The 21,516-nt window shown below is 41.6% G+C and overlaps 1 protein-coding gene across 2 annotated transcripts in view; it reads right to left on the reverse strand.

Annotated features, from left to right (window-relative positions):
* Positions 1–918: 918 nt before the first annotated feature.
* Positions 919–21,516, reverse strand: part of ric8a (RIC8 guanine nucleotide exchange factor A) — a 34,015-nt gene continuing 13,417 nt past the window's right edge. Inside the window, exons 1-9 of one of the 2 annotated variants that reach the window (XM_060838976.1) lie at positions 18,207–18,247; positions 15,874–16,479; positions 13,831–13,925; positions 11,893–12,043; positions 9,646–9,741; positions 8,990–9,134; positions 7,090–7,234; positions 6,525–6,644; positions 919–5,622 (exon numbers count right to left, since the gene is read on the reverse strand). In XM_060838976.1, the coding sequence (XP_060694959.1) occupies positions 5,502–5,622; positions 6,525–6,644; positions 7,090–7,234; positions 8,990–9,134; positions 9,646–9,741; positions 11,893–12,043; positions 13,831–13,925; positions 15,874–16,347 (1,347 nt within the window). In that variant the 5' untranslated portion in view covers positions 16,348–16,479; positions 18,207–18,247 and the 3' untranslated portion in view covers positions 919–5,501. Of the gene's footprint in view, positions 5,623–6,524; positions 6,645–7,089; positions 7,235–8,989; positions 9,135–9,645; positions 9,742–11,892; positions 12,044–13,830; positions 13,926–15,873; positions 16,480–18,206; positions 18,248–21,516 lie in introns of those variants that run through there. The other variant, XM_060838975.1, reaches the window with a different exon arrangement.

Below are 21,516 nucleotides of genomic sequence, written 5' to 3' on the forward strand. Positions count from 1 at the left end.
GTGGCCCAGTAATATTTGCATTTCAGTACAGATCAAAGAAAATACTGTAATTACGCTTCTTAATCATAAAATGTTTTCAGAGCTTTTGGCTTTGGTCATATTCATCCTTGAAAGACTAGATGATAATGATGCAATAAGAAATGTGCATAGGCATTTTTGGAAGGCTTTTGATAAATGCAAAAGGCATGTAAGCAAAGGTAAAACCTATGAGATCAAAGGGAGAACGCAAAATTGGCTGAGACACAAGGAGAGAACAGTGGTGAGTGGTTGTTTTTCAGGCTGGAAGGAAATGTACCACAGGGTGTTCTCCAGAGCAGGAATTGGGACCACTTGTCTTTTTGATTTTTTTTTGTTGTTCATGACATGAACTTGCAAGATATCTAGACTTCTAAGTTTACAGATGACAAAAAAACCTCATATATAGTCTATTACCATTTTGTTTACCGACTTCATTGATCAATGTTTGTTAGTAAATTATATGGATGGAAGCCGGAAGTAAAACGTCAGCTTAAAACTGATACAGCTAGCTTTCTGTTCCTTCATCAGAATCAGGTTAAAAAAGCCCCGGATCGGATATGGGAAGGGATGGGATCTTCAAAACACCGTCCCCACCCCCACAAACACCCACACAAACAAAACCAAGCAAAGGAAAGGTTGAGGTGTTTTTCCTTCCCCTCCACAGAGATGGGGTGACTCTCCCGCTGTGCTTTTCTACCATCACCCATCATTCAGTTTATGTTTTGTCAATTCTCACTTTCATAAATGATAGATGTCATTTACAAGTTTCCTAAGTTTGAGATTCAGATTCTTTAAAGAAATACCTGTCATACATATAAGAAGCAAGTGGATATCAGGATCAGATCTCATTTCAACTTTTTTATTTATTATATTAAAAATTGATACAAGTCTCTTTATTTTCTGTGTTAAGTGGTGACAAAACAATGAACAATTCACAATATAATAGATAAAATGTTCTTGTTCTGTATGTATCACTAATTCATCAAAAATGTTCCTGGAAACAGTACCAGAGCACATTAAACTGGACAAGACTCTGTATCAGGGTCGGAGCTAGCGGGGGTCAGTACTTGACAGGATCAAATAGATCAGTATTAGAAAGGGTCAGGTCACTTGGAATCAGCATCAGAGCTGGGATCAGTATTGGACAGAGTCACTATCATCAGTTAGTTTGAGTCAGTCTTCGCATCAAATTCATTTCACTATCATCTAGGTCAGGGAGGATTAGTTTTGGGTTTAACCTATCCAATGTTGCAATAATTTTTGCATAAAAAGAACCTTTATAAACTCTGGACAGTTGCTTTAAAGCAATACATAAAATATTAATAAAATGGCTATGATCTACAGATATAGCAAATATTCAATTGCAATTATGTAGAAACCAGGAGATATAAACTTTTGTTTGTCAAAGATGCAATTCCATTTTCTACTAATAACACTCAGCAAGAGGAACGATGTCAAAATTGTATATTTCTTACATTCATAATAACCAACAGATTACTTAGCAGAGTGGCCAATCACCAGAACAATGCATTGCAACAGAAAATGGGATGCTGCTTCATCTGCAGAGTATTTTCAGCTTCTACAATATTTTGTTCTTTTTATATCCATTTTACAGATTCCATGTGCATTTTTCTTGGCTTTATCTATTGATGTTACCCTGTTAATGACCTCTATTATCTTACTAAGGCTACTGTTCTATTTAAAATCTCAAGTTTTTGTTGAATTTTGTTCCCCTATTTTTATTTTCAAACTTTTATTTCATATGTTTCTACTTTGAACTGCATCTGCCTGCCCGTCCTGAGATCCTTCACTCACCATCACTAGTCTATATGTTTTATTTTATTTACTCATGGGATGTGGGTGGCTCTGGCCAGACCAGAATTTAATCCTCATCCCCAGTTGCCCAGAAGGCAGTTAAGAATCAACCGCATTTCTGTGGGTCTGGAGTCATGTGTAGGCCAAACCAGTTAAAGACAACAGATTTCCTTTCTTAAAGGAGACCAATGAACCGGGTGGATTTTTCCAACAATCGACAATGTTTAATTGTCATCATTAGACCCTTAGTTTCAGATTCTTCTTCTATGTGCTTGCCTACAATCTTTTACCATCTACACCATCACATGGTGCCATTAGCAAATTTTTAGCTATTATTTTCTTGATTCTCATGACTAGATCAACAGCAGAGCAAACACAAACTTCATGGGGCACTGTCTCTCATTATCTTTCCAGCCAAGAATCTTCCTTTACCTCTGACCCACTGCTTTCTGCCACATTCCTAATTATCTGATAATGTACCATCTTTCCATTCATTCCAGGTGCCAATATCTTTACCATCCATCTCTTATGGGGACCCTTATCAAATAATTTCTAACCGTCCATATCAACCACATCCATTACAATTCTCTTATTCCTGTTTATTTTGTTGTCAGTTTTCATTGCCTGAGATAGAATACAGTACAGAGAGGGATACTCAAAACTCATGATTAAAATTCAATGATGTACCCTAAGTCTCTAACTACAACAACTATTAAGTCTGAAGGTTGTGTGGAGTGAGGAGCATCTTGAAGGGCTGACGGTGCAGAGTGAATGGATGTTTGTGGAGGTGCATGGAGAGTATCAGGGCAAGACAGTGAGACGCTTCTACTGTCTTGATGCTGGAACAAAGATGTGTCATAGAGTCCAAGAGTCCTGTCTATCAGAAATTGTCTTCCTTTGCTGTACCTCACCTTACCATCCATCAATTAGCAAACTGCCACCCATGTTCTGGGATACTGTGTGAACCTCTATCTAGCTCCTATCTGGAAAGGACAAATCTTGCTTCAACTCTCAAAGGTTTCACTTACTCTCATTAAATACCATGATCTATACTGTGCTAACCTAGAGATTATGCAATGAACAATCCCAAAGCCACGAGTTTAAATCCCTGCATACCAATGGACATGCTGGCTATGATTTTCCAAAATTCCCTACGTTCTGGAAGTCAGCAAATGCAACACCATTGCTCAGGAAAGGTTGGAGAGAAAAACCATGAAACCACAGGCCAGTTAGCTTGACATCCATCATTGGATCAGTCCTAGAATCTATTACTGAAGTCTTAATAAGCCAAGAGAAGCACTGTATGATTAGAAAGAGTCACATGGTTTTACAAAAGGCAAGTCTTGTTTGACAAAATTTATTAGAATTTTTTTAAAGGGCAAAATCAGTATGGATGATAAAGGGGAACCAGTAGATCTAGTATATTGGGATTTCCAAAAGGCATTCAATAAAGTGACACACAAAAGGTTGGTACACAAGATATGGGCTCGGTTGGATGTAGTATATTAGCCCAAATATAGGATTGGCTAATGGCAAGCAAAGAGTAAACACAAATGGAGAATTTTAAAATTGGCAGGCTCTAACCTGTGGAATGCCGCAAGGGTCAGTGCTGGAGCCTCAGTAATTTACAGTCTATATTAATGACAAATGAAAAGACAGAGAAATGCATCAAAAGATTTTGCTGATGCTGAAAACTTAGGTGGTAATGAAAGCTGTGAGAACACAAAGAGGTTCAAAGAAAAATAGGTAAGTTAAGTGAGCGGACAACAGATAAAATATAATGTGTTGTGAGATGATTCACTTTGGCCACAAGGACAGAAAAAAAAATTAAAAGGTGGGAAACTTCTAAATATTGATGTTCAGAGAAATGGGAGTGCACTTGTCCTCAGAACACAACAGATTGGCATGCAGCAAGCAATTAGGAAAGCAAACAGCATAATGCCGTTTCTTGCCATGGATAGAAAAGTATTGTTACAAATGAGTAGGATTTGCTGAGACTATATCTGGAATACTTTGCAGTTTTAGTCTCCATATCTAAAGGAAGGGAATATTTGCATTGGAGGCAGGAGAGTAAAGGTTCACTAAGGGTTCTGGGATGAAAAGGTTTTCCCACCTTGAGAAGATGAGTAAATTGGATCTGTGTGTTCTGAAGTTTAGAAGAATGAGAAATGATCTCATTGAAACATATAAAATTCTAAAGGGGTCTGACAGAGGAGATCTGGAGAGGTTGTTTCCCCTAGCTAAGCTATCTAGAACAAGCGGGCATAGTTTCAGGATAAGGGAATGATTATTAAGGATTGAGATGAGGAGAAATTTCTTCAATCGAAGGGAATTCACTACTTCAGCAGGTTGTGGATGCAACTGAAAATAGGCTCAAGATTCTGTAAATTTTTCTTCCAAATTTACATAGATTTAATAGAGGCTAATCAAATAATGCAAGAGCTGGATACAGTCCTTATTAACAGATTATTTCAGTTGTACAGGTTGGGGATGTATTAAGAAGAATAGAGTAATGCACCCAGACCCATTTCGCTCTGAATAAGGTTGCCCACCTAACACTATGGGCAATTTAGCATGGCCAATTCACCTGGTCTGCACATCTTTGTGTGCTGAGAGGGGAAACCGGAGCAAACCCGCACTGACACAGGGAGAATATGCAAACTCCACCCAGACAGTCATCCGAGGCTAGAATTGAACGTGGGACCCTGGTGCTGTGAGGCAGCAGTCCTAACCACTGAGCCACCGTGCTGCCTGTTTATTGCCACTTAATTTCCTCTATTTATGTGTCACAAGAGAACTGCATCACGTAATGGAAAATTCAGCACAGAAGTTGGCTATTCGGTTCGTCACCTATACTCATTCTCGGTGAGTTCAGTGTTCTCCTATTTTTTAAACATTATGACAAATTATTCATTTATAAGCTAGAATAAAATGTGACAAGCCAGGAACTTGGTGAAAGTTTATTCTCCTTATTAAAGGGCAGGAGGGTTGGGAGTATGGGGAAAGATGGGGTGGGAAGTAGTAAAGCAGCAGAGGTTGATGGTCTTGTCCCATTAGGAATTTGGAAAGGCAGCAGGGCTCAGACTAGACGGGAGGTTGGGAAACAGAACTAATGGCCAACATGGCTCATGCCAGACAGACGGCCAGGTGGTGCAATGTTCAGCTGTGAGGGGTTTGCACTGGACAGCTGGCTGGGTTGGCGTAACACCTACACTGGGGGCAGCAGGATTTGTTCAGAGCCACATTCTGGACCATCAGCTGGGTTAGTACTTACACCACAGAGCCTCACTGGCAGAAGTTTCTGAAGCTAATGGTAAGGAACCCAGCAATATGTATTGTTTGCTTAACATTGATAGGTTATCAATGTTTATTCATGATCTTTAACAAAACAAAATTATAAATATTCACCATATACAGTGCATTTTTATTGCTCTGATGGAAGAGTTACCTCAAAAGTTATGAGCATTTAGATATTTTGGAGGCACCTCAGTACTTTGTCAATAAAACATGTTAAGACATCAGACCTGTCCACGATGGCCCAGAATCCTTTACTGGGACAACAGACTACACTAAGCTACCAGTCACATATCTACCAGTGTGGAAACTAACAGTGACAAAACTCATCAAGCAATGAGTTGCCTCCACAGACATTCTCACATTCAGCTGTTTCAGTCTGAATCAGTGTCAGAGTCTGATGTCTCTCGCACTTCCACCATATGCTGCATCATCTCGTCCAAAGGAGCTAGCTTCCCATCTGGGGTCACTCCCATTGGCTGAATTATCTGCTCCCTGTGTATTAAACAAAACAGCAAAATTGCAGTTATGAATCAACCAAAGTATGTGAAAAATGAACCGGTATCTGGTCAGTCAATGCTCTCACTTTTTACAAAATAACTTGTTCATCAGGTGTGAGCATCAGTGGAAAAGCCAGCTCCCTCAGTCCCAGTCCAGCTGAGGCTCAGGTCTCCCCTAATCTGGATAGGGCTCTCTAATGTTGTTCCATTCCAACCCAGAAAGAGTATCACTTGACAGAAGAAAATCTGGGGCAAAGTGACAGTGGTAATTAAATCACTGTTCTTCCAGCCCAGAAACCTGAAACAAAGACATGAACCTTTCAACCAATTCATTCAATGGAAGTGTTGAGGGAGACCAGTGAGAAATTATCACTTTGGGTCTTGGTCTGTGACATTAACCCATTGGATTAAATTCCACTTTGGCTGTTTCTAAAAAGAAAGTCTGTCTACTTGAAACATGTTAGCAAATGGAGATCATGCAATTTTATTTGGAATTTGTGTCACCTTAATATCTCACAGACCAATTTTGCTCCTACTTCTTATGTTAGGGACACTTAAGAATCTTATAGTATTTTTCATTTTCATCTTTAAAACATTAATAAAGTTTTATTACACAGAGTAGGAATTGCTACGACTCGGATGGGAGGAGTGTGTTGGTAATAAGGCCCCATTACTCCACAAACTGTACTAAAAGAGTGAATGTTTTATTTAGTCACTAAAATAGTCAATTTGTTTCTCTTTGTTACTGGTATTCAGAACAAAAACAGGAGTTTCACCAGGTTCCTTCAATAAACTCAAAAATAACAGGTTTATGACAGACAACATGTGTTCTTACAATATGTAGAAAAATTAGTCATCAGTTGTGTTACATTATCAGTACTCCACTGCCTCTCTTACCTGGACAGCTTATCAAACATGTTAAACAGTTTCATGGCCTCATATTCCTTCTGCTCGTCTGTCATTTCATCCATGGGGTTCACAGCCCTCTCCTCCACTCGACCAGTTACAGGATTGATGCTACAATACACACAGATGGCGAGGGAAAGGGTGTCAGGGACTGTTCAAAATGAAGGCTTCCCCTTCCCCTCCACCGCCCCAGAACACCAGAATTTGGGGAATTCACATGTCAGTCCCAATAGCTCACTTTACAAGCGAAGGTCAGAATCCCCGGCAGGATAATTGATCATGGACACAGAAAAGGTCCTTCCTCAGATGGCCTCTTAAGCATCTCTGATATTAAGAATTCCATCTGTCTAGCTATCTAGGACTGTGGCTCTGGAATTTGTTCCTGACTACTAATCTCTTCCTTAAAGATGTTCCTTAAAACCTCCTTTCTTTGATCAAACTGACCCTTACACCTTTATATGCGATTGAGTATCCAATTCTGTCTAAACATCACCCTTCAAGAAAATTGGGATATTTTACTTCATTACAGGCACTACATTATTGCACTTTGACTCACTTGGGTTTGGCTTCTTTGTATTCTTCAGTGTCTGTGTCTTCATCCTCGGAATACATTCCCTCCACTGTCCGACCTCCCATCAGTCCTCGGGCAGCAAGCAGACCAGCTGCATTTCCGTAGCCAGTGTACTTAACAAACCTTGCCACTAAACAAGAATATATAGAGGGGTGCAGTTACAGAGCATGCTCAGGCATGAGCTGAGTCAGGAGAAGGGTTGGGATCACCTCCCTCCAGGTCTGGCCACTCTCCTATTCTAGCTCTACTTGCCCTAGAGTTGGAGAAACCGGAGCAAAGTCATGGAAACTGGTCAGTGTAACAACTCAGCACAGGTCAAGGATTGACTTCAGGACCATGGCAACCTGTTCAACTAGTCACAATGTAAGCACATTCAATTATAAACCATTATGAAGCTTTTTAATCAACTTCAAACAAGGGAAATGGCTCAATCATCATTTTGGGTTAAGCTAAAGTGAAGGAGATAAAAGTAGAGGATGTTATGAGCACCCTGAAGTACATAAAACAAAAGGAAGCAATATAAAACATAGAATCCCATTCTAAAAGGGGTGCAGGAGCAGAGGGACCTGTGGATGCATGTGCACAAATCACTAGAAAGTGACAGGCCAGCTTGAAACATTGGATAATAAATCAAGGCAGAGTACAAAGGTATGGAGGTCATGGTAAAGCCTTATAAAACATTGGTTAAATTGTGTCTGATTGTGAGCATTGCACTTCAGGAAGGCATGAAGGCAACAGAGAAGATGCAGGAAAATTTACAATTTCCAGGGATGAAAGACTTCAATCTGTGAATAGATGAGAAAAGCAGGCTGTTCCCCTTAGGGAATATTGAGAGATTTGTTTGAGGTGTTCAAAATCATGAACTAGTCTAGAAATCAGAGGCACTTATTCAAGGTGAATGGCTATACAACCCAAGGTGATATAAGAAAAACCATTTTTTTTTAATGCCATAAGTGATTAGGATCTGGAATGCATTGCCTGAGTGCATGACGGAGGAAAATTCAATTGTCACTTCCCAAAGGGAGAAGTATTGCAGGGCTAAAGGAAAAGTCAGGGGAATAGATGTGGGTGGGTGGGTTTGGAAGGGTTAGACCCAGAATCTCATGAAGAGAAGCTTCCCCTCCCTGGCGATGTCTTCTTGGAAAATGCCCTTGCAGAATCTCTTCAGAGCTGGAAGGCCATACCCAGCTATTGCTGCATGCCTGGAATCTGCACGAGGAGACTGAGAAAGGGGACTAACAGGTTGAAGAAGAGGTCAAGTACAGTAGCAGCAGCAGTCCATGTAGATGGCCCCCAGGTTCTGTGACTGGCCTGGCGCCCAAGCAGCTTGTCAGCTGGAGAAGGCTGGGTGAACAGGCTGAACGCAGCTCAGGAGGAGACAACCGTGGAGTAACTGCCAGCAAGGGGAAGCTCCTCTTTGTCAGCCCCTAGCTCCCTGACTTCTGTGTCACACTTCTGGCTGAAATGTTTAGCAAAATTCCAAAGAATAGCCTTGTGAATTCAATTACACTGACTGTGTCTTTACACATGCATGCCCTTCGTGCCATCTGTTGGCAACATTTTAGAGTATTTGCAGCCAATTCTATAGTAACCTAAATCAACAAATATCTATCAAGCTCAGTACTGAGAGCTCTAATGAACCTTTAACATCCAGAGGTATTTGGGGCAGAGAGTTCCAGATTTCCAATATGTTTTGAGTGACATCCCCTGTGAAAGGCCTGCAAGGTTGTTGTAAGGCTGTTCTGGCCTCCCAGTTAGCTCTCCAGTTAATTCCCGTAAGTCTGGTCAAACACTTCATCTTCTGCAACACCTCAACAGTTTAACACTCTAGGCTCGTGGCAGCATCAGCCTAAGCAAGAACATGAGGAAAATCAGAGGGTCTTACCACTTTCCTTACACAGCACGAAGAGAAACTCAGCAGCACAGTGCTTGAGATCCGTGTCGATGTGAGTCATCAGACGAACAAGTTTGTTCCGGAGTAAGTTTCCCACTTCGGGTCGTGTTTGTACATCACGAAGTGGAGGGAGGACCTGGAGGGATCAAAGCCAGTCCCAGCTGTTAATGCTCAGAGCAAACAGAGAGTCACCATGCAATCAGCAACTGAGTGTGAGGCAATAGCATCAGACAGCAGCAAACACATACCATGCAAGGATCACACATGACATGGGTGTACGTGCACAGACACATGTTAGTTTAACAACAGGCGGATATCTTTCCAATGTCATAAATCGAGTCTTCATGTGGGGCAAAAGAGAAAATGCTGGAAAATCTCAGCAGGTCTGGTAGCATTTCTAAGGAGAGAAAAGAGCTGATGTTTCGAGTCTAACTGACCCTTTGTCAAAGCATCCGCAGTAATTTGCTTTTATCTTCATGTGAGGCATCTAAATATGGAGCATTACTGAGTGACAGTGCGAGTCACAGTCAGGGTCAAGGCAGGGACAGAGCAGGATCAGAATGTGGCAGGGGCATGGCAGAGGCAAGGCACAGCAGGGTCACAAGTCTCCCCACCATTGTCAGTTTTCTGTCCATAGGTAATCTTACCCGCATGCGGAGGAATTTCCTGGTTTCTCGGTGTGCCCGGGCACTCTCTGTTAGTAAATTGAGTGCAGGGATCAGTGTTTCCCTCAGTTTGTGACCCTGTGGGGAAGAGAAATCATCATCAGTAGTTCAGGAAGAACTAAACTCCAGCCATGCTGTTCATATTCACAGTGAGACCCACTACATCCAGGGTTAACCATTCCAAATCCTGATAGCAATTTGTTCAGGTCAAATCTTTGCCTGAATTTCTTCCGTATTTAGTACAATTACATTTCACGGGTCAAAAAACCTGTCAACTCCTTATTCAAACAGCTGTCATACCATGTCCCTGCTCTCTCTTCCTCTTTCTAGGGTTCACAAGGCAAAATTCAAAGATCAGACCTGCAGCTGCAGCTCCAGAAGGAAGCCCATCATATCAGAGATGACCTTTTGCTCCTTGTCTATCCCACGTGAGTCCAATTATTCTAGCTTCAGAAACCTTTTACAACTTGCTGCTCAGTCCAGCAATTCACACACACTACAGCACAGAAACAGGCCATTCAGCCCAACTGGTCCATGCTGGTGGTTATCCACCACATGAGCCTTCCTCACCTGACTTCCTCCAACCTCATTAACACATCATTCTATTCCTTTCTGCCTCATGTTTATCTTGATTCCTCTTAGATGCATCCATTACAAAACCCAGAAGACAGGGCTGCGTACAGTACTAATCACCAGGGCACTTGCCTTCAGGGTCTAGCCTTGGACAGCACTGGCCCCCTCTTTCTTTCTCTCTCTCTCTCTCTCTTCCTCAAATGGCTGCCCAATAGCTCAAAGTGCTTACAGCAAGCAATACCAAGGATGTTCTGCTCCAACTCAAAACTCCAGAGCTTGAGATCCGATTTTCCTGGAACAAGAGCTGGTCTCAGTGCAGCTATTTGCTTTAACAGCTAGGGTGGATGCTGGACAATGCTGGCACTTGCCCGTTTGCTCACCATTCCACACAGGTAACAGCCCAGTAAAGGAGTCCATGGAACAAAACCAGAAATTGCTGGAGAAACTCAGCATGGTCTGGCAGCATTTGTGGAGAGAAAGCAGAGTTAACATTTAAGATCCAGAATTGTATTCTGAAGAAGGGTCACTGGGCCTGAAATGTTGGCTCTGCTTCCTCTCCACAGATGCTGCCAGACCTGCTGTGTTTCTCCAGCGAATTCTGTTTTATTTCAGATTTCCAGCATCTACAGTTTTGGATTTATTTAAAAAGTCTCCATAAGTTGTCTTTAAAATGTGTTCTCCCCAAGTAATGATTGAAAGGACTCCATTCTAACTTTGACGAGCAAAATCCAGATAAGTCTTGAGAGCTTTTAAATTTCTTATTTCCTCCCTGTACAATGTTTTCTAATTTATCACAATGGCTGTAGCATTGCCCTGATGGTTTTATTCATGCAAGACAAATTATATCTAACTAGAGGACCTTTACCTTTGGACCATGACACTCCTCAGTCTCAGTGTCCCTGCAGTCTATATTTTCTAGCCAGGGGAAACAAAGTCTCAGTATTTACCCTGTCAAGCTCCTTCAGAATCTTTAGATGTTTCAAGGAGATCTCATTCTTCCAAACACAAAAAGATACAGAGAGAAAATGCTAGAGAAACTCAGCAGGTCTGGCTGTATCTGTGGAGAGAGAAACAGAGTTAACTTTTCAAGGATGATATGACTCTTCTTTGAAGACTTCCAGCATCCACAGTATTGTACATTCACCAAAAAGAGTACAGATCCAATTTACTCAGGCTCTTGTCACAGAATAATTCTCTCATTCCAGAGACCAATCTATTGAAGCTTTGCTGTACCGGCTCCAATGAATCTATAAACTTACTTAAATATGGAGACCAGAATTACACCCAGTACTCTAGGTGTGGTCTCACTAAAGTCAAAGTCATAGAGATGCACAGCATGGAAACAGACCCTTCGGTCCAATCCTATCACCAGATCTAGTCCCACCTGCCAGCACCCAGTCCATATCCCTCCAAACCCTTCCTATTCATATACCCACCCAAATGTCTCTTACACTGTCACAGACTTCCTTGCTCTTATATTCCAATCACTTCATAAAAAAGATACTATCTGCTTTTCTGATTTTTGCTGTGTCTGTTGATGCTCCTTGTTCCTCTAAGCATCAACATTTACAAATTTTGGGCATTTTTAAAATTACTAGAATGTTACATTTTTATTACGAATAATGTTTCAATGAATGTTGACAATCTGATGCTCACCCTATCCAATCTCTTCTCCAAGAATTCTAAGAGCAAATTGACAGCATCCATGTTCATTCCCATATATTCAACGGAGCCCAGCTGAACTCTGGGGGTGAGTAGGACATCCAAACACATCAATGGCAGATTCCCCAACAAGTTCACCGTGTGACTGTGAAAACAGGAAACTAGTGGGAGGACAGCACATTTAGCTGAAACTCATCACTCTCTCTTGTACATGTAGACCCAGCTCACACACTCAGGCCCTATTCATTGCCAACACACAAATATACACTCTCGAGTTAATGCAATCTTGCACACAATCCCCAGATCAAACTCAGCTCTCACACATAGCCTTGCATTTGCACACTGTCAACGTGTCCCGATTATCTCACGGACACACAGTCATAGTCACACACTCAAGACAGAGTCACATACTCTCACAACCATAGACACATACAGTCACACACCTCTCGCATGATAACAGCAGCTACTGAGGGTGTAACCTCTGCTGTTCCCAATCACAGCCAGTCAAAAGGCAGCAGATTCAACAAACAGGAGGCAGATGATAGTTCCCCTCGGGTAGTTTTGGAACAGAGAGAAAAACAAAAGCAAAGGCCAGAATTCTCTTTTACAAAATTAAGGATTCTGCAAAATTGTGGAAATTTCTCATTTGTGCATAGAACTCTGCAGTACAGAGAAGCCACAAGGCTCATCAGGCATGTGGCAACACTGTGGAAAAAAAAAGCCATTAATTAATCCTCCTCCCCTACTGTCCTGTAAGTTCTTTCTCTTCAAATACATGTGCCTTTGCCTCTTAAAAGATCACTGGAAATCTATTTCAACTTGTTAAGGAGCACATTCCAAATGTCAAGATACCTGAGAAATTATTTTGTCTTATTTTCTTTTAGTTCTTTTGGCAATTATCTGAAATGTGTTGGATACCAACTGTCCCACCACTGAAAACATTGTTTCCTTACTTACTTTATCAAACTTTGAACACTTCTACGAAATCTCCTCAACCATCTCTGCTCTAAGGAGATAAATTGGAGCTTCTCTGATTTCTCTACATAACTGATGTTACTTGCATCATGATGCTGTAATTTCAAGAGGTTATTTTGTTCTAGTTTCTTTTAAGAGAGCAATTGAATGAGAGGTGTCGAGCCAGCTATGGAAGACCACTTGAGTAAGCAGCTTGGGATTTTTTTAAATGCAGCTTGAATGTGTGTGGCCAGCTCTCACTAATTAAAATTAGTTTTGTTTTGGTTTTTCAGTAGCTTCAGAAACTATTAGTGAGTTGGAAGCTTCAGTGAATGTCTCACGATCGCTGCTCTCTCTGAATTTTCTGGATTTCTTTCCTCTCCTGGATGGGAGAACTGCTTGAGAGAATCTGTGTTTGAATTTTTCTTTCTTTGCCAAGGGGTGTGCTTATGGGATTACTGTATCTATTATTCTGCAAGTTTCCAATAGTTAACTTATTCTAAAATTCCTCTTTCTCTTGTTGCATTTTAGCTACAGTGTTTAAGTCAATTGTGTTTTGCTTGTAGTCTGACCAGTCACATTGCATCTGGAACAGCTACTTCATATTTGTCTTTAAAAATAAGAAAATGTTAGGGTCCAGGGTCCTTTTTAAAAATATTCTGTGGGGTCTGGTCTGGTCTATAATGCTTGGGACCAACACAAATCACAGCTTTGACTTGCTCAGCTACTGCCTTAAGCTTTCCCACACCCTGTTACTTCCATAACAAATTCACTGAGCTTAGTTAAACCAGACCTATCATTTTGAAACAAATAATTTGTCAATTGGATTCATGATATTTTGTTATTGTTCAGTGCAGACACAGATCTAACTGATTTATAGTTTTCAACATTAGTTTACATAAAGACAAATGAGGTTTCAGGCTGGAGAGAAGGTAACAAGCAGGAAGGGGGAGTGGGACTACAAAGTACTGGCCCTACCTGTGCAGTTCCTCCGTTCTGTCTTCTCCATCAGCTTTGACCAGGAGGCAGTGACGCAGAATGGCCACAAGATGACGATAGAGAGCAGCATCTTCCTATTGATACACAGAATTATACCACAGCTAAGTATTAGCAGTTCAGATACTTCTCCAAATTTTAGATTTCTTCAATGTACATTGATGTTTGTCAAAAATCAAGTTGAGAGAGGAGGCTTGCCAGAATATGTATCAAAGGTTAAAATCTTAGAATCATTGAGTAAACAAAATGGATTCAGCAAAAGAAATTTTAGGTCACTGAATAAGATGAGCTGAATAGCTAACATAATCCATTCCTGCCTTATATCACTGTGAAGAAACTGTGACTAAATTGATAAGAATGCTGTGCTATCAGAAAGTCAGTACGAAGAGAGCCCTGCACTGTTAGAGGATCTTGACCTTAGAGTAGGCACAAAATCATGGGCCAAAGGGCCTGTACTGTGCTTTACTGATCTATGTCCTAAAACAGCACTTGGAGGTGGGGGAGGACTGAAAGAAAAGCAGCACTGTTGGAGGAGCAGTAGTGATGGAGCACTACGCTGTTGGAGAGACAGTAGGGATGGAGCACTGCACTGTTGGAGGAGCAGTAGTGATGGAGCACTGCGCTGTTGGAGAGACAGTAGGGATGGAGCACTGCACTGTTGGAGGAGCAGTAGTGATGGAGGAGCGGTAGTGATGGAGCACTGCGCTGTTGGAGAGACAGTAGTGATGGAGGAGCAATAGTAGGGGAGTGTTGACTGTTGGTGGGACAATGTCGAGGGAGTGCTGTACTATCAGAGGATCAGAACTGAATCAGTGCTGCACTATTGCAGCATCAGCACTGATGGAACATTATACTAGCAATTTCGTTTTTACAGAAAATCTCCTGTTTTCCCACTCAGTTGGATGTAAAAGATCCTACGCATAGAAAGGAGGGGGGGGGGGGGGCGTCTTCTCGGTGATCTGGCCTACATCAGTTTTGGCAGACACTATTAACATAGAATGTTAAAGCAGAAAAACAGACCGTACACCCTTAATGGTTCATGCTGGTATTTATGCCCACACATCTCCTTTCACCTTACACCATCCTGCCCAATTAACATGTCATTTTATTACCTTCTCCCTAATGTTACCTCACTTCACCTGAAATATAATCATATATAATCAATCATCTCTAAGACATTTCTGCTGAATTCCTCATTGGTTTAATTTATGACTATTTTATATTAATGACCCCTAATTCTGGTGTCTCCCACATGTGGAAACATCTTCTGTGTCAACGCTAGCAAATTCATTCAAGGTTTGACAGGCCTGTCTCTATAAGATCACCCCTCAGCCTTCTTCTGTCTAGAAGTAAGTATACAACTCTGTTCAATACTTCCTGATCGGTGTAACCACTTAGTCCTTATAGTATTTTTCTTTGCTTCTTCCCCAGGTTTCGTTTGATCTTGTTAGAAGATGACCAGAATTATACACAAAGTATTCTAGATGTGGTCATATCAAAGTTCAATAGAAGTTTTAATTAATTAATCTGCTTTGTAGTTCTATCCCTCTCAAAATGAATCAAGGCAATTTTAAAAAAAGCAAATCAGCATTTATAACCATATAATTGGTGTATCTGTATCCTGGATCTGTCAGTCCTCTATCCTTTTCAGATTTTTATTCTCTGAGGAAAATGTAGCCTCCTTTTTTTTGCCAAAATATACCAGCTCATAGTTATCCATAATGAAATCATTGGATAAATTCATGGCAGTCTGCAAGCCTACCAATGTATTCCTGTATTTTACACTGCTGGTATCTTTATTTACCACTCTCACATCCCCAAATTTTGAAATATTTTCTTCGATTCTAAGTTCAAGTGGTTACAGTAAATGTTGAAGAAGAATTAGCCCAACACCACCCCCTCCCCATTTATAAAGCCTTGTTGGCTGGCATTAACTGAGTCACAAGTATTAATTTTGCCCCTTATTTCAACTTCTAGAATCTTACAGAAGGGACTGATCAGAGTGAGAAAATCAGAAAGCGTCACCTCATCCACTTCTCTTTTGTTCAAGTCAAAAGTGATGTTGAAGAGGATCTTCAGAATTTCCATTGCACAGTCAGTTTGTTGACGGGCCAGTGGTGGTCCATCAGTGGCCACCTCATATGTATCTGACCACCTGACACCCAGCGTGCTCTCCAGAGCATCTGTCAGCAGACTCACACCTCGCAGCTCATGACCCAACTGCCTGCGGATGTCCAGCCTGAGAGCCGTGAGGAGGAACAGCAGGCGGCAATCAAAGAATTTGATATCATGCGTCAGGTTCTTCCCATTGTAAAGTTTGAGTCGCTCAGTGAGACCAAGCACCATGCAGCTTTCTGCACTTATCGCTTGTGCGGTAGGACTGTTGAACACCACATTGCAGAGGCATTTCAGAGCCTCAACTATGACATCAACATCAGGCATCCCATCCATGCGTTCTTCGCTATAATCAATTCCAGCGTGTCTGGCCAGGGTTCGCATGGCTCCCCTGGTGGTGAATGGCCTCAGATTGTTCTTGTCCCGGGATAGAATGCGCACTGTCCCCAAACAGGCCACCTGGCATGCTGGCTGCAAATCCCGCTCCAAAAACTTGATCACCAATTTGCCGAGTTTCTGGGAACAAAATCAAGGTGGAAAAATTAATCATGGGAGGAAATGATTGACAACTGAATATATTTACACTTTTAAGCCCATGTGCAATAACATTCTCACTGAGACCATCACAAGGAAATCTGTAATGAAAGGAATCTCTGCAATAGGGGACAATCAACAGTGTCTTTATTACTTTAATACACATTACCTATATTAAAATTTCGAGAGCATCTGCCCCACCTCAAAGATTCACAGAATAAGGCCAATCAGCTCATTATACTTATCCTGGTACTAAATCTTATTTCTCTTTTCATGTATCCATTTATGTATTTCTCTTTCCAATCCTTAACCAATTCATATTTTTAAATGTTTCAGTCTCTGCCTCAGTATCCCATTGTGAGCACTCATTCCCTGTTCTTATGATAGAGTCGGTTAGTTCACTAGTTTGCAGTTCAGATGGATGCCAACACACAATTCCCATATTAGTGGCAGTCACCATAAAGGACTTTCCTTCTCAATGTTTCCCCTTGTCTGAACCATGTGCATCTCAGACTAAATTACCACCAGTTGTCTCTCTCTAATGAGACAGCAGGCCTATGGTTTGGTAGGACTATGGTGACTTTCACCCTCTTGTAAAGACAATTAGTCTAAATCTTCTCTTCACATTTATGATCATAATATTGTATGGAGACTGAATGACTAGAGTGTGACATTCAGTCATAGAATCATAGAATCCCTACAGTGTGGAAGCAGGGCCATTCAGACCATCGAATCCACATTGACCCTCTGAAATGCATCCCACTCAAACCCACCCCTCTACCCTATTCCTGTAACCCTGCATTTCTGATGGCTAATCTACCTAACCTACACACCCCTGCAGCCCAATGTCCCCATGCCAGCTCTTAAAAGAGATATCCAATTAGTCCCAATCACTCTGCTCTTTCCTCATAGCCCAGCAGATTTCCCCTTTAAGTATTTATCCAGCGACTCTGTTTTTTTTAAATTGGGGGATGTGATTGTCAGTAGTAAGTGGGTGTCCCATTCTTGAGGTGTTTCAGTTCATGTGGTGTAGGGACATCTGTAGTGCTGTAATGTAGAGAAGGCCACTGACAGTGAAGGAACAGTGATTTGTCATTCCACGTCAGGATGTACAAAGTTAAAAATCACAACACAGTAAAGGTTTACAGTAAACTTCTGCTATAAATTCTGTGTCCTATGATCTTATACTCCACAATCACCTGATGAAGGAGCAACACTCCGAAAGGTAGTACTTCCAAATAAACCTGCTGGACTATAACCTGGTGCTGTGAGATTTTTAATTTTGTACATCCAACACTGGTACCTCCAAATCATGTCAGGATGGTGAATGAATGGGATGTAGTTTGTGGCACTGGGGCTCCCAGACATCTGCTGTGCTTGTCCTTCTATATGGTAGTGGTTGTGGGTTAGGAGGTGCTGTCAAAGGGAAATTGCTATAGAATATGAATATTGATGATTTATACTGAGATGCTTTGTTTGATCCAACTGTTATGGTTCCAGTACCTGACAAATACTAAAAAGCAATTTAATAAGGATCCTATTAACAACATGTCAAGCTGTATTTCTGTTGTGGCTTAATGAGGTGAGTAACTCAGTGAAGGTAGTTGTCCAAATGCAGAGATATTGTTGCATTAATGTCCTAATTATTTACTGCTATACTTAGCAATCTATCTCCCATCAAGCAGGTTATAGCCCAGGTGTTACTGTACCTGTCATCATACAAACAGCTTATAAATAGATGGGAACTCCTGAGAGCAGGCAGAGATAAATACACGACAAACAACTCTCTCTCTCCATGGACCTGTCAACAGATGTAAACAAAATCTGTTGCTGTTCCCAAAGCACACAAACAGTGAAGCAAAATTCTGGACTCTTTCTCACAAAGCTTCGTATTTCTCCCAGCCCACTGAATTCAGCAGCTCAAGATCGAGACTGTGTAGAATTTACCTCAGAAAAGATCAAGAATCCTTATTCATTCCATAATAATGATGAGGGAGCTGATTAAAATGATAATGGAATTTAGGGAAATTAGAATATGGGGATTAAATTTTAAAATTTGAGTCAGGCTGTTTAGGGGGTGAAGAAAGAAAGCACTAATGGGATCCAGAGTAGTTTAGCAAGATGGATTCAAAATTGGCTTTATGGAAGGAGACAGAGTGTGCTGGCAGATGGCTGTTGTGTGACTGGAGGCCAGTGTTCAGTGGTGCACCAAAGGGTCCCTTATTCTTCCTGATATACGTTATCAGAGTGGATGAGAAGGTTCGGAAGGGGGAAGTAATGAGAAATTTCTTTGCAGATGACACACAGATTGGCTGGGTAGTTAACAGTGAAGGAAAAGATCTTAGGTTATAGGATAACATAAACCGATTGGTCAGATCAGTGACAGTGACAGTTGGAAGTTAACCCTGAAAAGTGTAAGATGATGTATTCTGGAAGAAGTTATTACACAAGAGAGTACTCAATGAATGGCAGGACATGAGGAAGCTCAGAGGAACAGAGGGATCTTGACTTGCTTGTCGACAAATCCCGAAGGAGGCAGGACAGGTAAGTCCTGGTTAAGAAAGAATGGTTAAAAAAGAGACACTTGCCTTTATCAGTCATGGCAAAGGTTACAAAGGTTATGTGGGAGCTGTATAACTGCTTGGTTAGATAACAGCTGGAGTGCTGCGTGGAATTCAGGTTGCATAGGAAGGATTTGACTGCATTGCCTGGGTGCAGAGGAGATTCAGAGGATGTTGCCTGGGTTGAAGCACTGTAACTATGAAGAGAGGCTGGGCAGGCTCGGGCTGTTTACTTTACAGTAGAGAAGGTTGAGGGGTAACCTGATTGAGGTGTATATGTTTATGAGGGGCATGGACAAAGAGGATAGAAAGCAACTATTCCCATGAGTTGAAGGGTCAATAATAAGGCGGCTTAATTTTAAGTGAAGGGCAGGAGATTTAGAGGGGATTGAGGAAATAAAAATTCACAGAGGGTGGTAGGAATCTGGAATGCACTGTCTGATAGGGTAACAGCAGTGGGAAACATCGCGACCTTTAAGATGGATGAGCACTTGAAATATCATAACATTCAAGGCCAAGTTCCGGAAAGCGGGATTAGTAGAGACATGCCTGGATAGACTCGATGGACCAAAGGGCTTCTTCTGTGCTACAACAAAAGATGAGAAAAATCTGGAACTTTCTGCCCAGATCAAAAGATTTATTTCCCCCCAAAGTTGAGCAAGGACTTCAAAGAATACACAGAAAAGGACACAGATCGTGAATTATCGAAATGATTGCATGGGTTTGAGGGGATGAATGGCTTGGTCCTTGAGTAATAGGCTCAATGGATTGTACAGGCTTCTGATCTCATTTAGCAGTGTTAAGGAGCTGAATAGCCTTCCCCTGCTCCAATGTAACAGGCTCAAGGGCTGAATAGTTTCCTCTTGATCCTAATAACCTCTCATAAGTTTTTTTTGATTCCCAGCTTAATGGGTTTTGAGAAGATTTGTAGCTCAGGTTGAGGTTCTGGAAGTAGGTTTCCTTGCTGAGCTGCAAGGTTCGTTTTCAGACGTTTTGTCACCATACAAGGTAACATCTTCAGTGAGCCTCTGGATGAAGCATGGCCCACTTTCTATTTAGGTTTCCTTGATTTGGTGATGTCATTTCCTGTTTTTTTTCTCTCATTTGGTGGTAAATGGGGTTCAAGTCGATGTGTTTGTGGATAGAGTTCCGGTTGGAATGCCATGCTTCTAAGAATTCTCGTGCGTGTTTCTGTTTGGCTTGACTAGGATGGATGTCCTAGTCAAAGTGGTTCCAGTCAAAGTGGTGTCCTTCCTCATCCACATGTAAGGATACTACTGAGAGTGGGTCATGTCCTTTTGTGGCTAGTTGATGTTCATGTATCTTGGTGGCTAGTTTTTCTGCCTGTTTGTCCAATGTAGTGTTTTGTAGTGTGGTGACGAAATGTCTGAAAACGAGCCTTCCAGCTCAGTGAGCAGACCTACATCCAGTCCCAGCTTAACTTTCAGCTTCACTCACAGACTCAGTGCTTAAATATAACTGAGGGATAGTGGAACTGTGGAACAACACGATTAATTGGTGGATGTGTCAATGGCTGTTAAGGGCTGGTGGGAGGGCAGTGCAGAAACTCAGAAGTGGAGGACATATCGGGATTTAAGGGGTATCTAAGTTTGGATCACAGCAAGTCTGGAGGAATTACAGCATTCGTTGTGGCAATACCCAAGCCGTAAAGCAATTCAAGGAATGTGATAAGATTCTGGTAAAGTCAATGGAGCGAGGATCAATCACTCCCTCGGTAAAACTATTTTCAGCACCTTCAACCGTCCAATTACTGAAATTCCAGAACATTCATAACCACTTATATTGACAAAGCCTTGCACTGTCATGGGGCCAGCACTGAGGGGGCAATACTCAGGAAGTGCTGCACTGTTGGCCAGTCCAGATACGCCTGTGCTGTTGGATGAGCAGTACTGAAGGAACCCTGCATTGTTGAGGGGACAGTCCTGAGATAGTACAGCACAATAAGGGAATAATCTGGAGGGAGACCTGTACTGTTGAGGGGACAGTACTTAGAGAACCATTGCTGAGTAGATAGTATAGTTAGAGCCAAGAACTGTTAGAAGGACAGTTCTGCAGTCACATTGCACTGTTAAAAGGACAGTAGTTAGAAGGTGTTGCACTGTCCAGAGGAAAGTTCTGATGGATCCCTGCATCATGTGAATGATTCCAAGGGAACCCTGCATCAAATGAGGGATGGTTCCAATGGTGCAGTGCAATATCTGAAGAACACTACTGAGGGAACCCTGCACTGTCTGAGGGACAAGACAGAGGGTGCCCTGCACTGTCTGAGGGGCAGTACTGAAGGAGTCTTGCATTATCTGAAGGAAAGTTTTGGGGGAGCAGTGCACCATCCAAAGGCTATTTCTGAGGGAGCCATGCACTGTTGAGGAGACAATATGTTTGGAAGGATAATTCTGTAGTCAAGTTACACTGTTAAAAGGTCAGTACTTAGAAGGTG

The sequence above is a fragment of the Hemiscyllium ocellatum genome, chromosome 18, assembly GCF_020745735.1.
Source record: "Hemiscyllium ocellatum isolate sHemOce1 chromosome 18, sHemOce1.pat.X.cur, whole genome shotgun sequence".
NCBI classification, from domain to species: Eukaryota; Metazoa; Chordata; class Chondrichthyes; order Orectolobiformes; family Hemiscylliidae; genus Hemiscyllium; species Hemiscyllium ocellatum.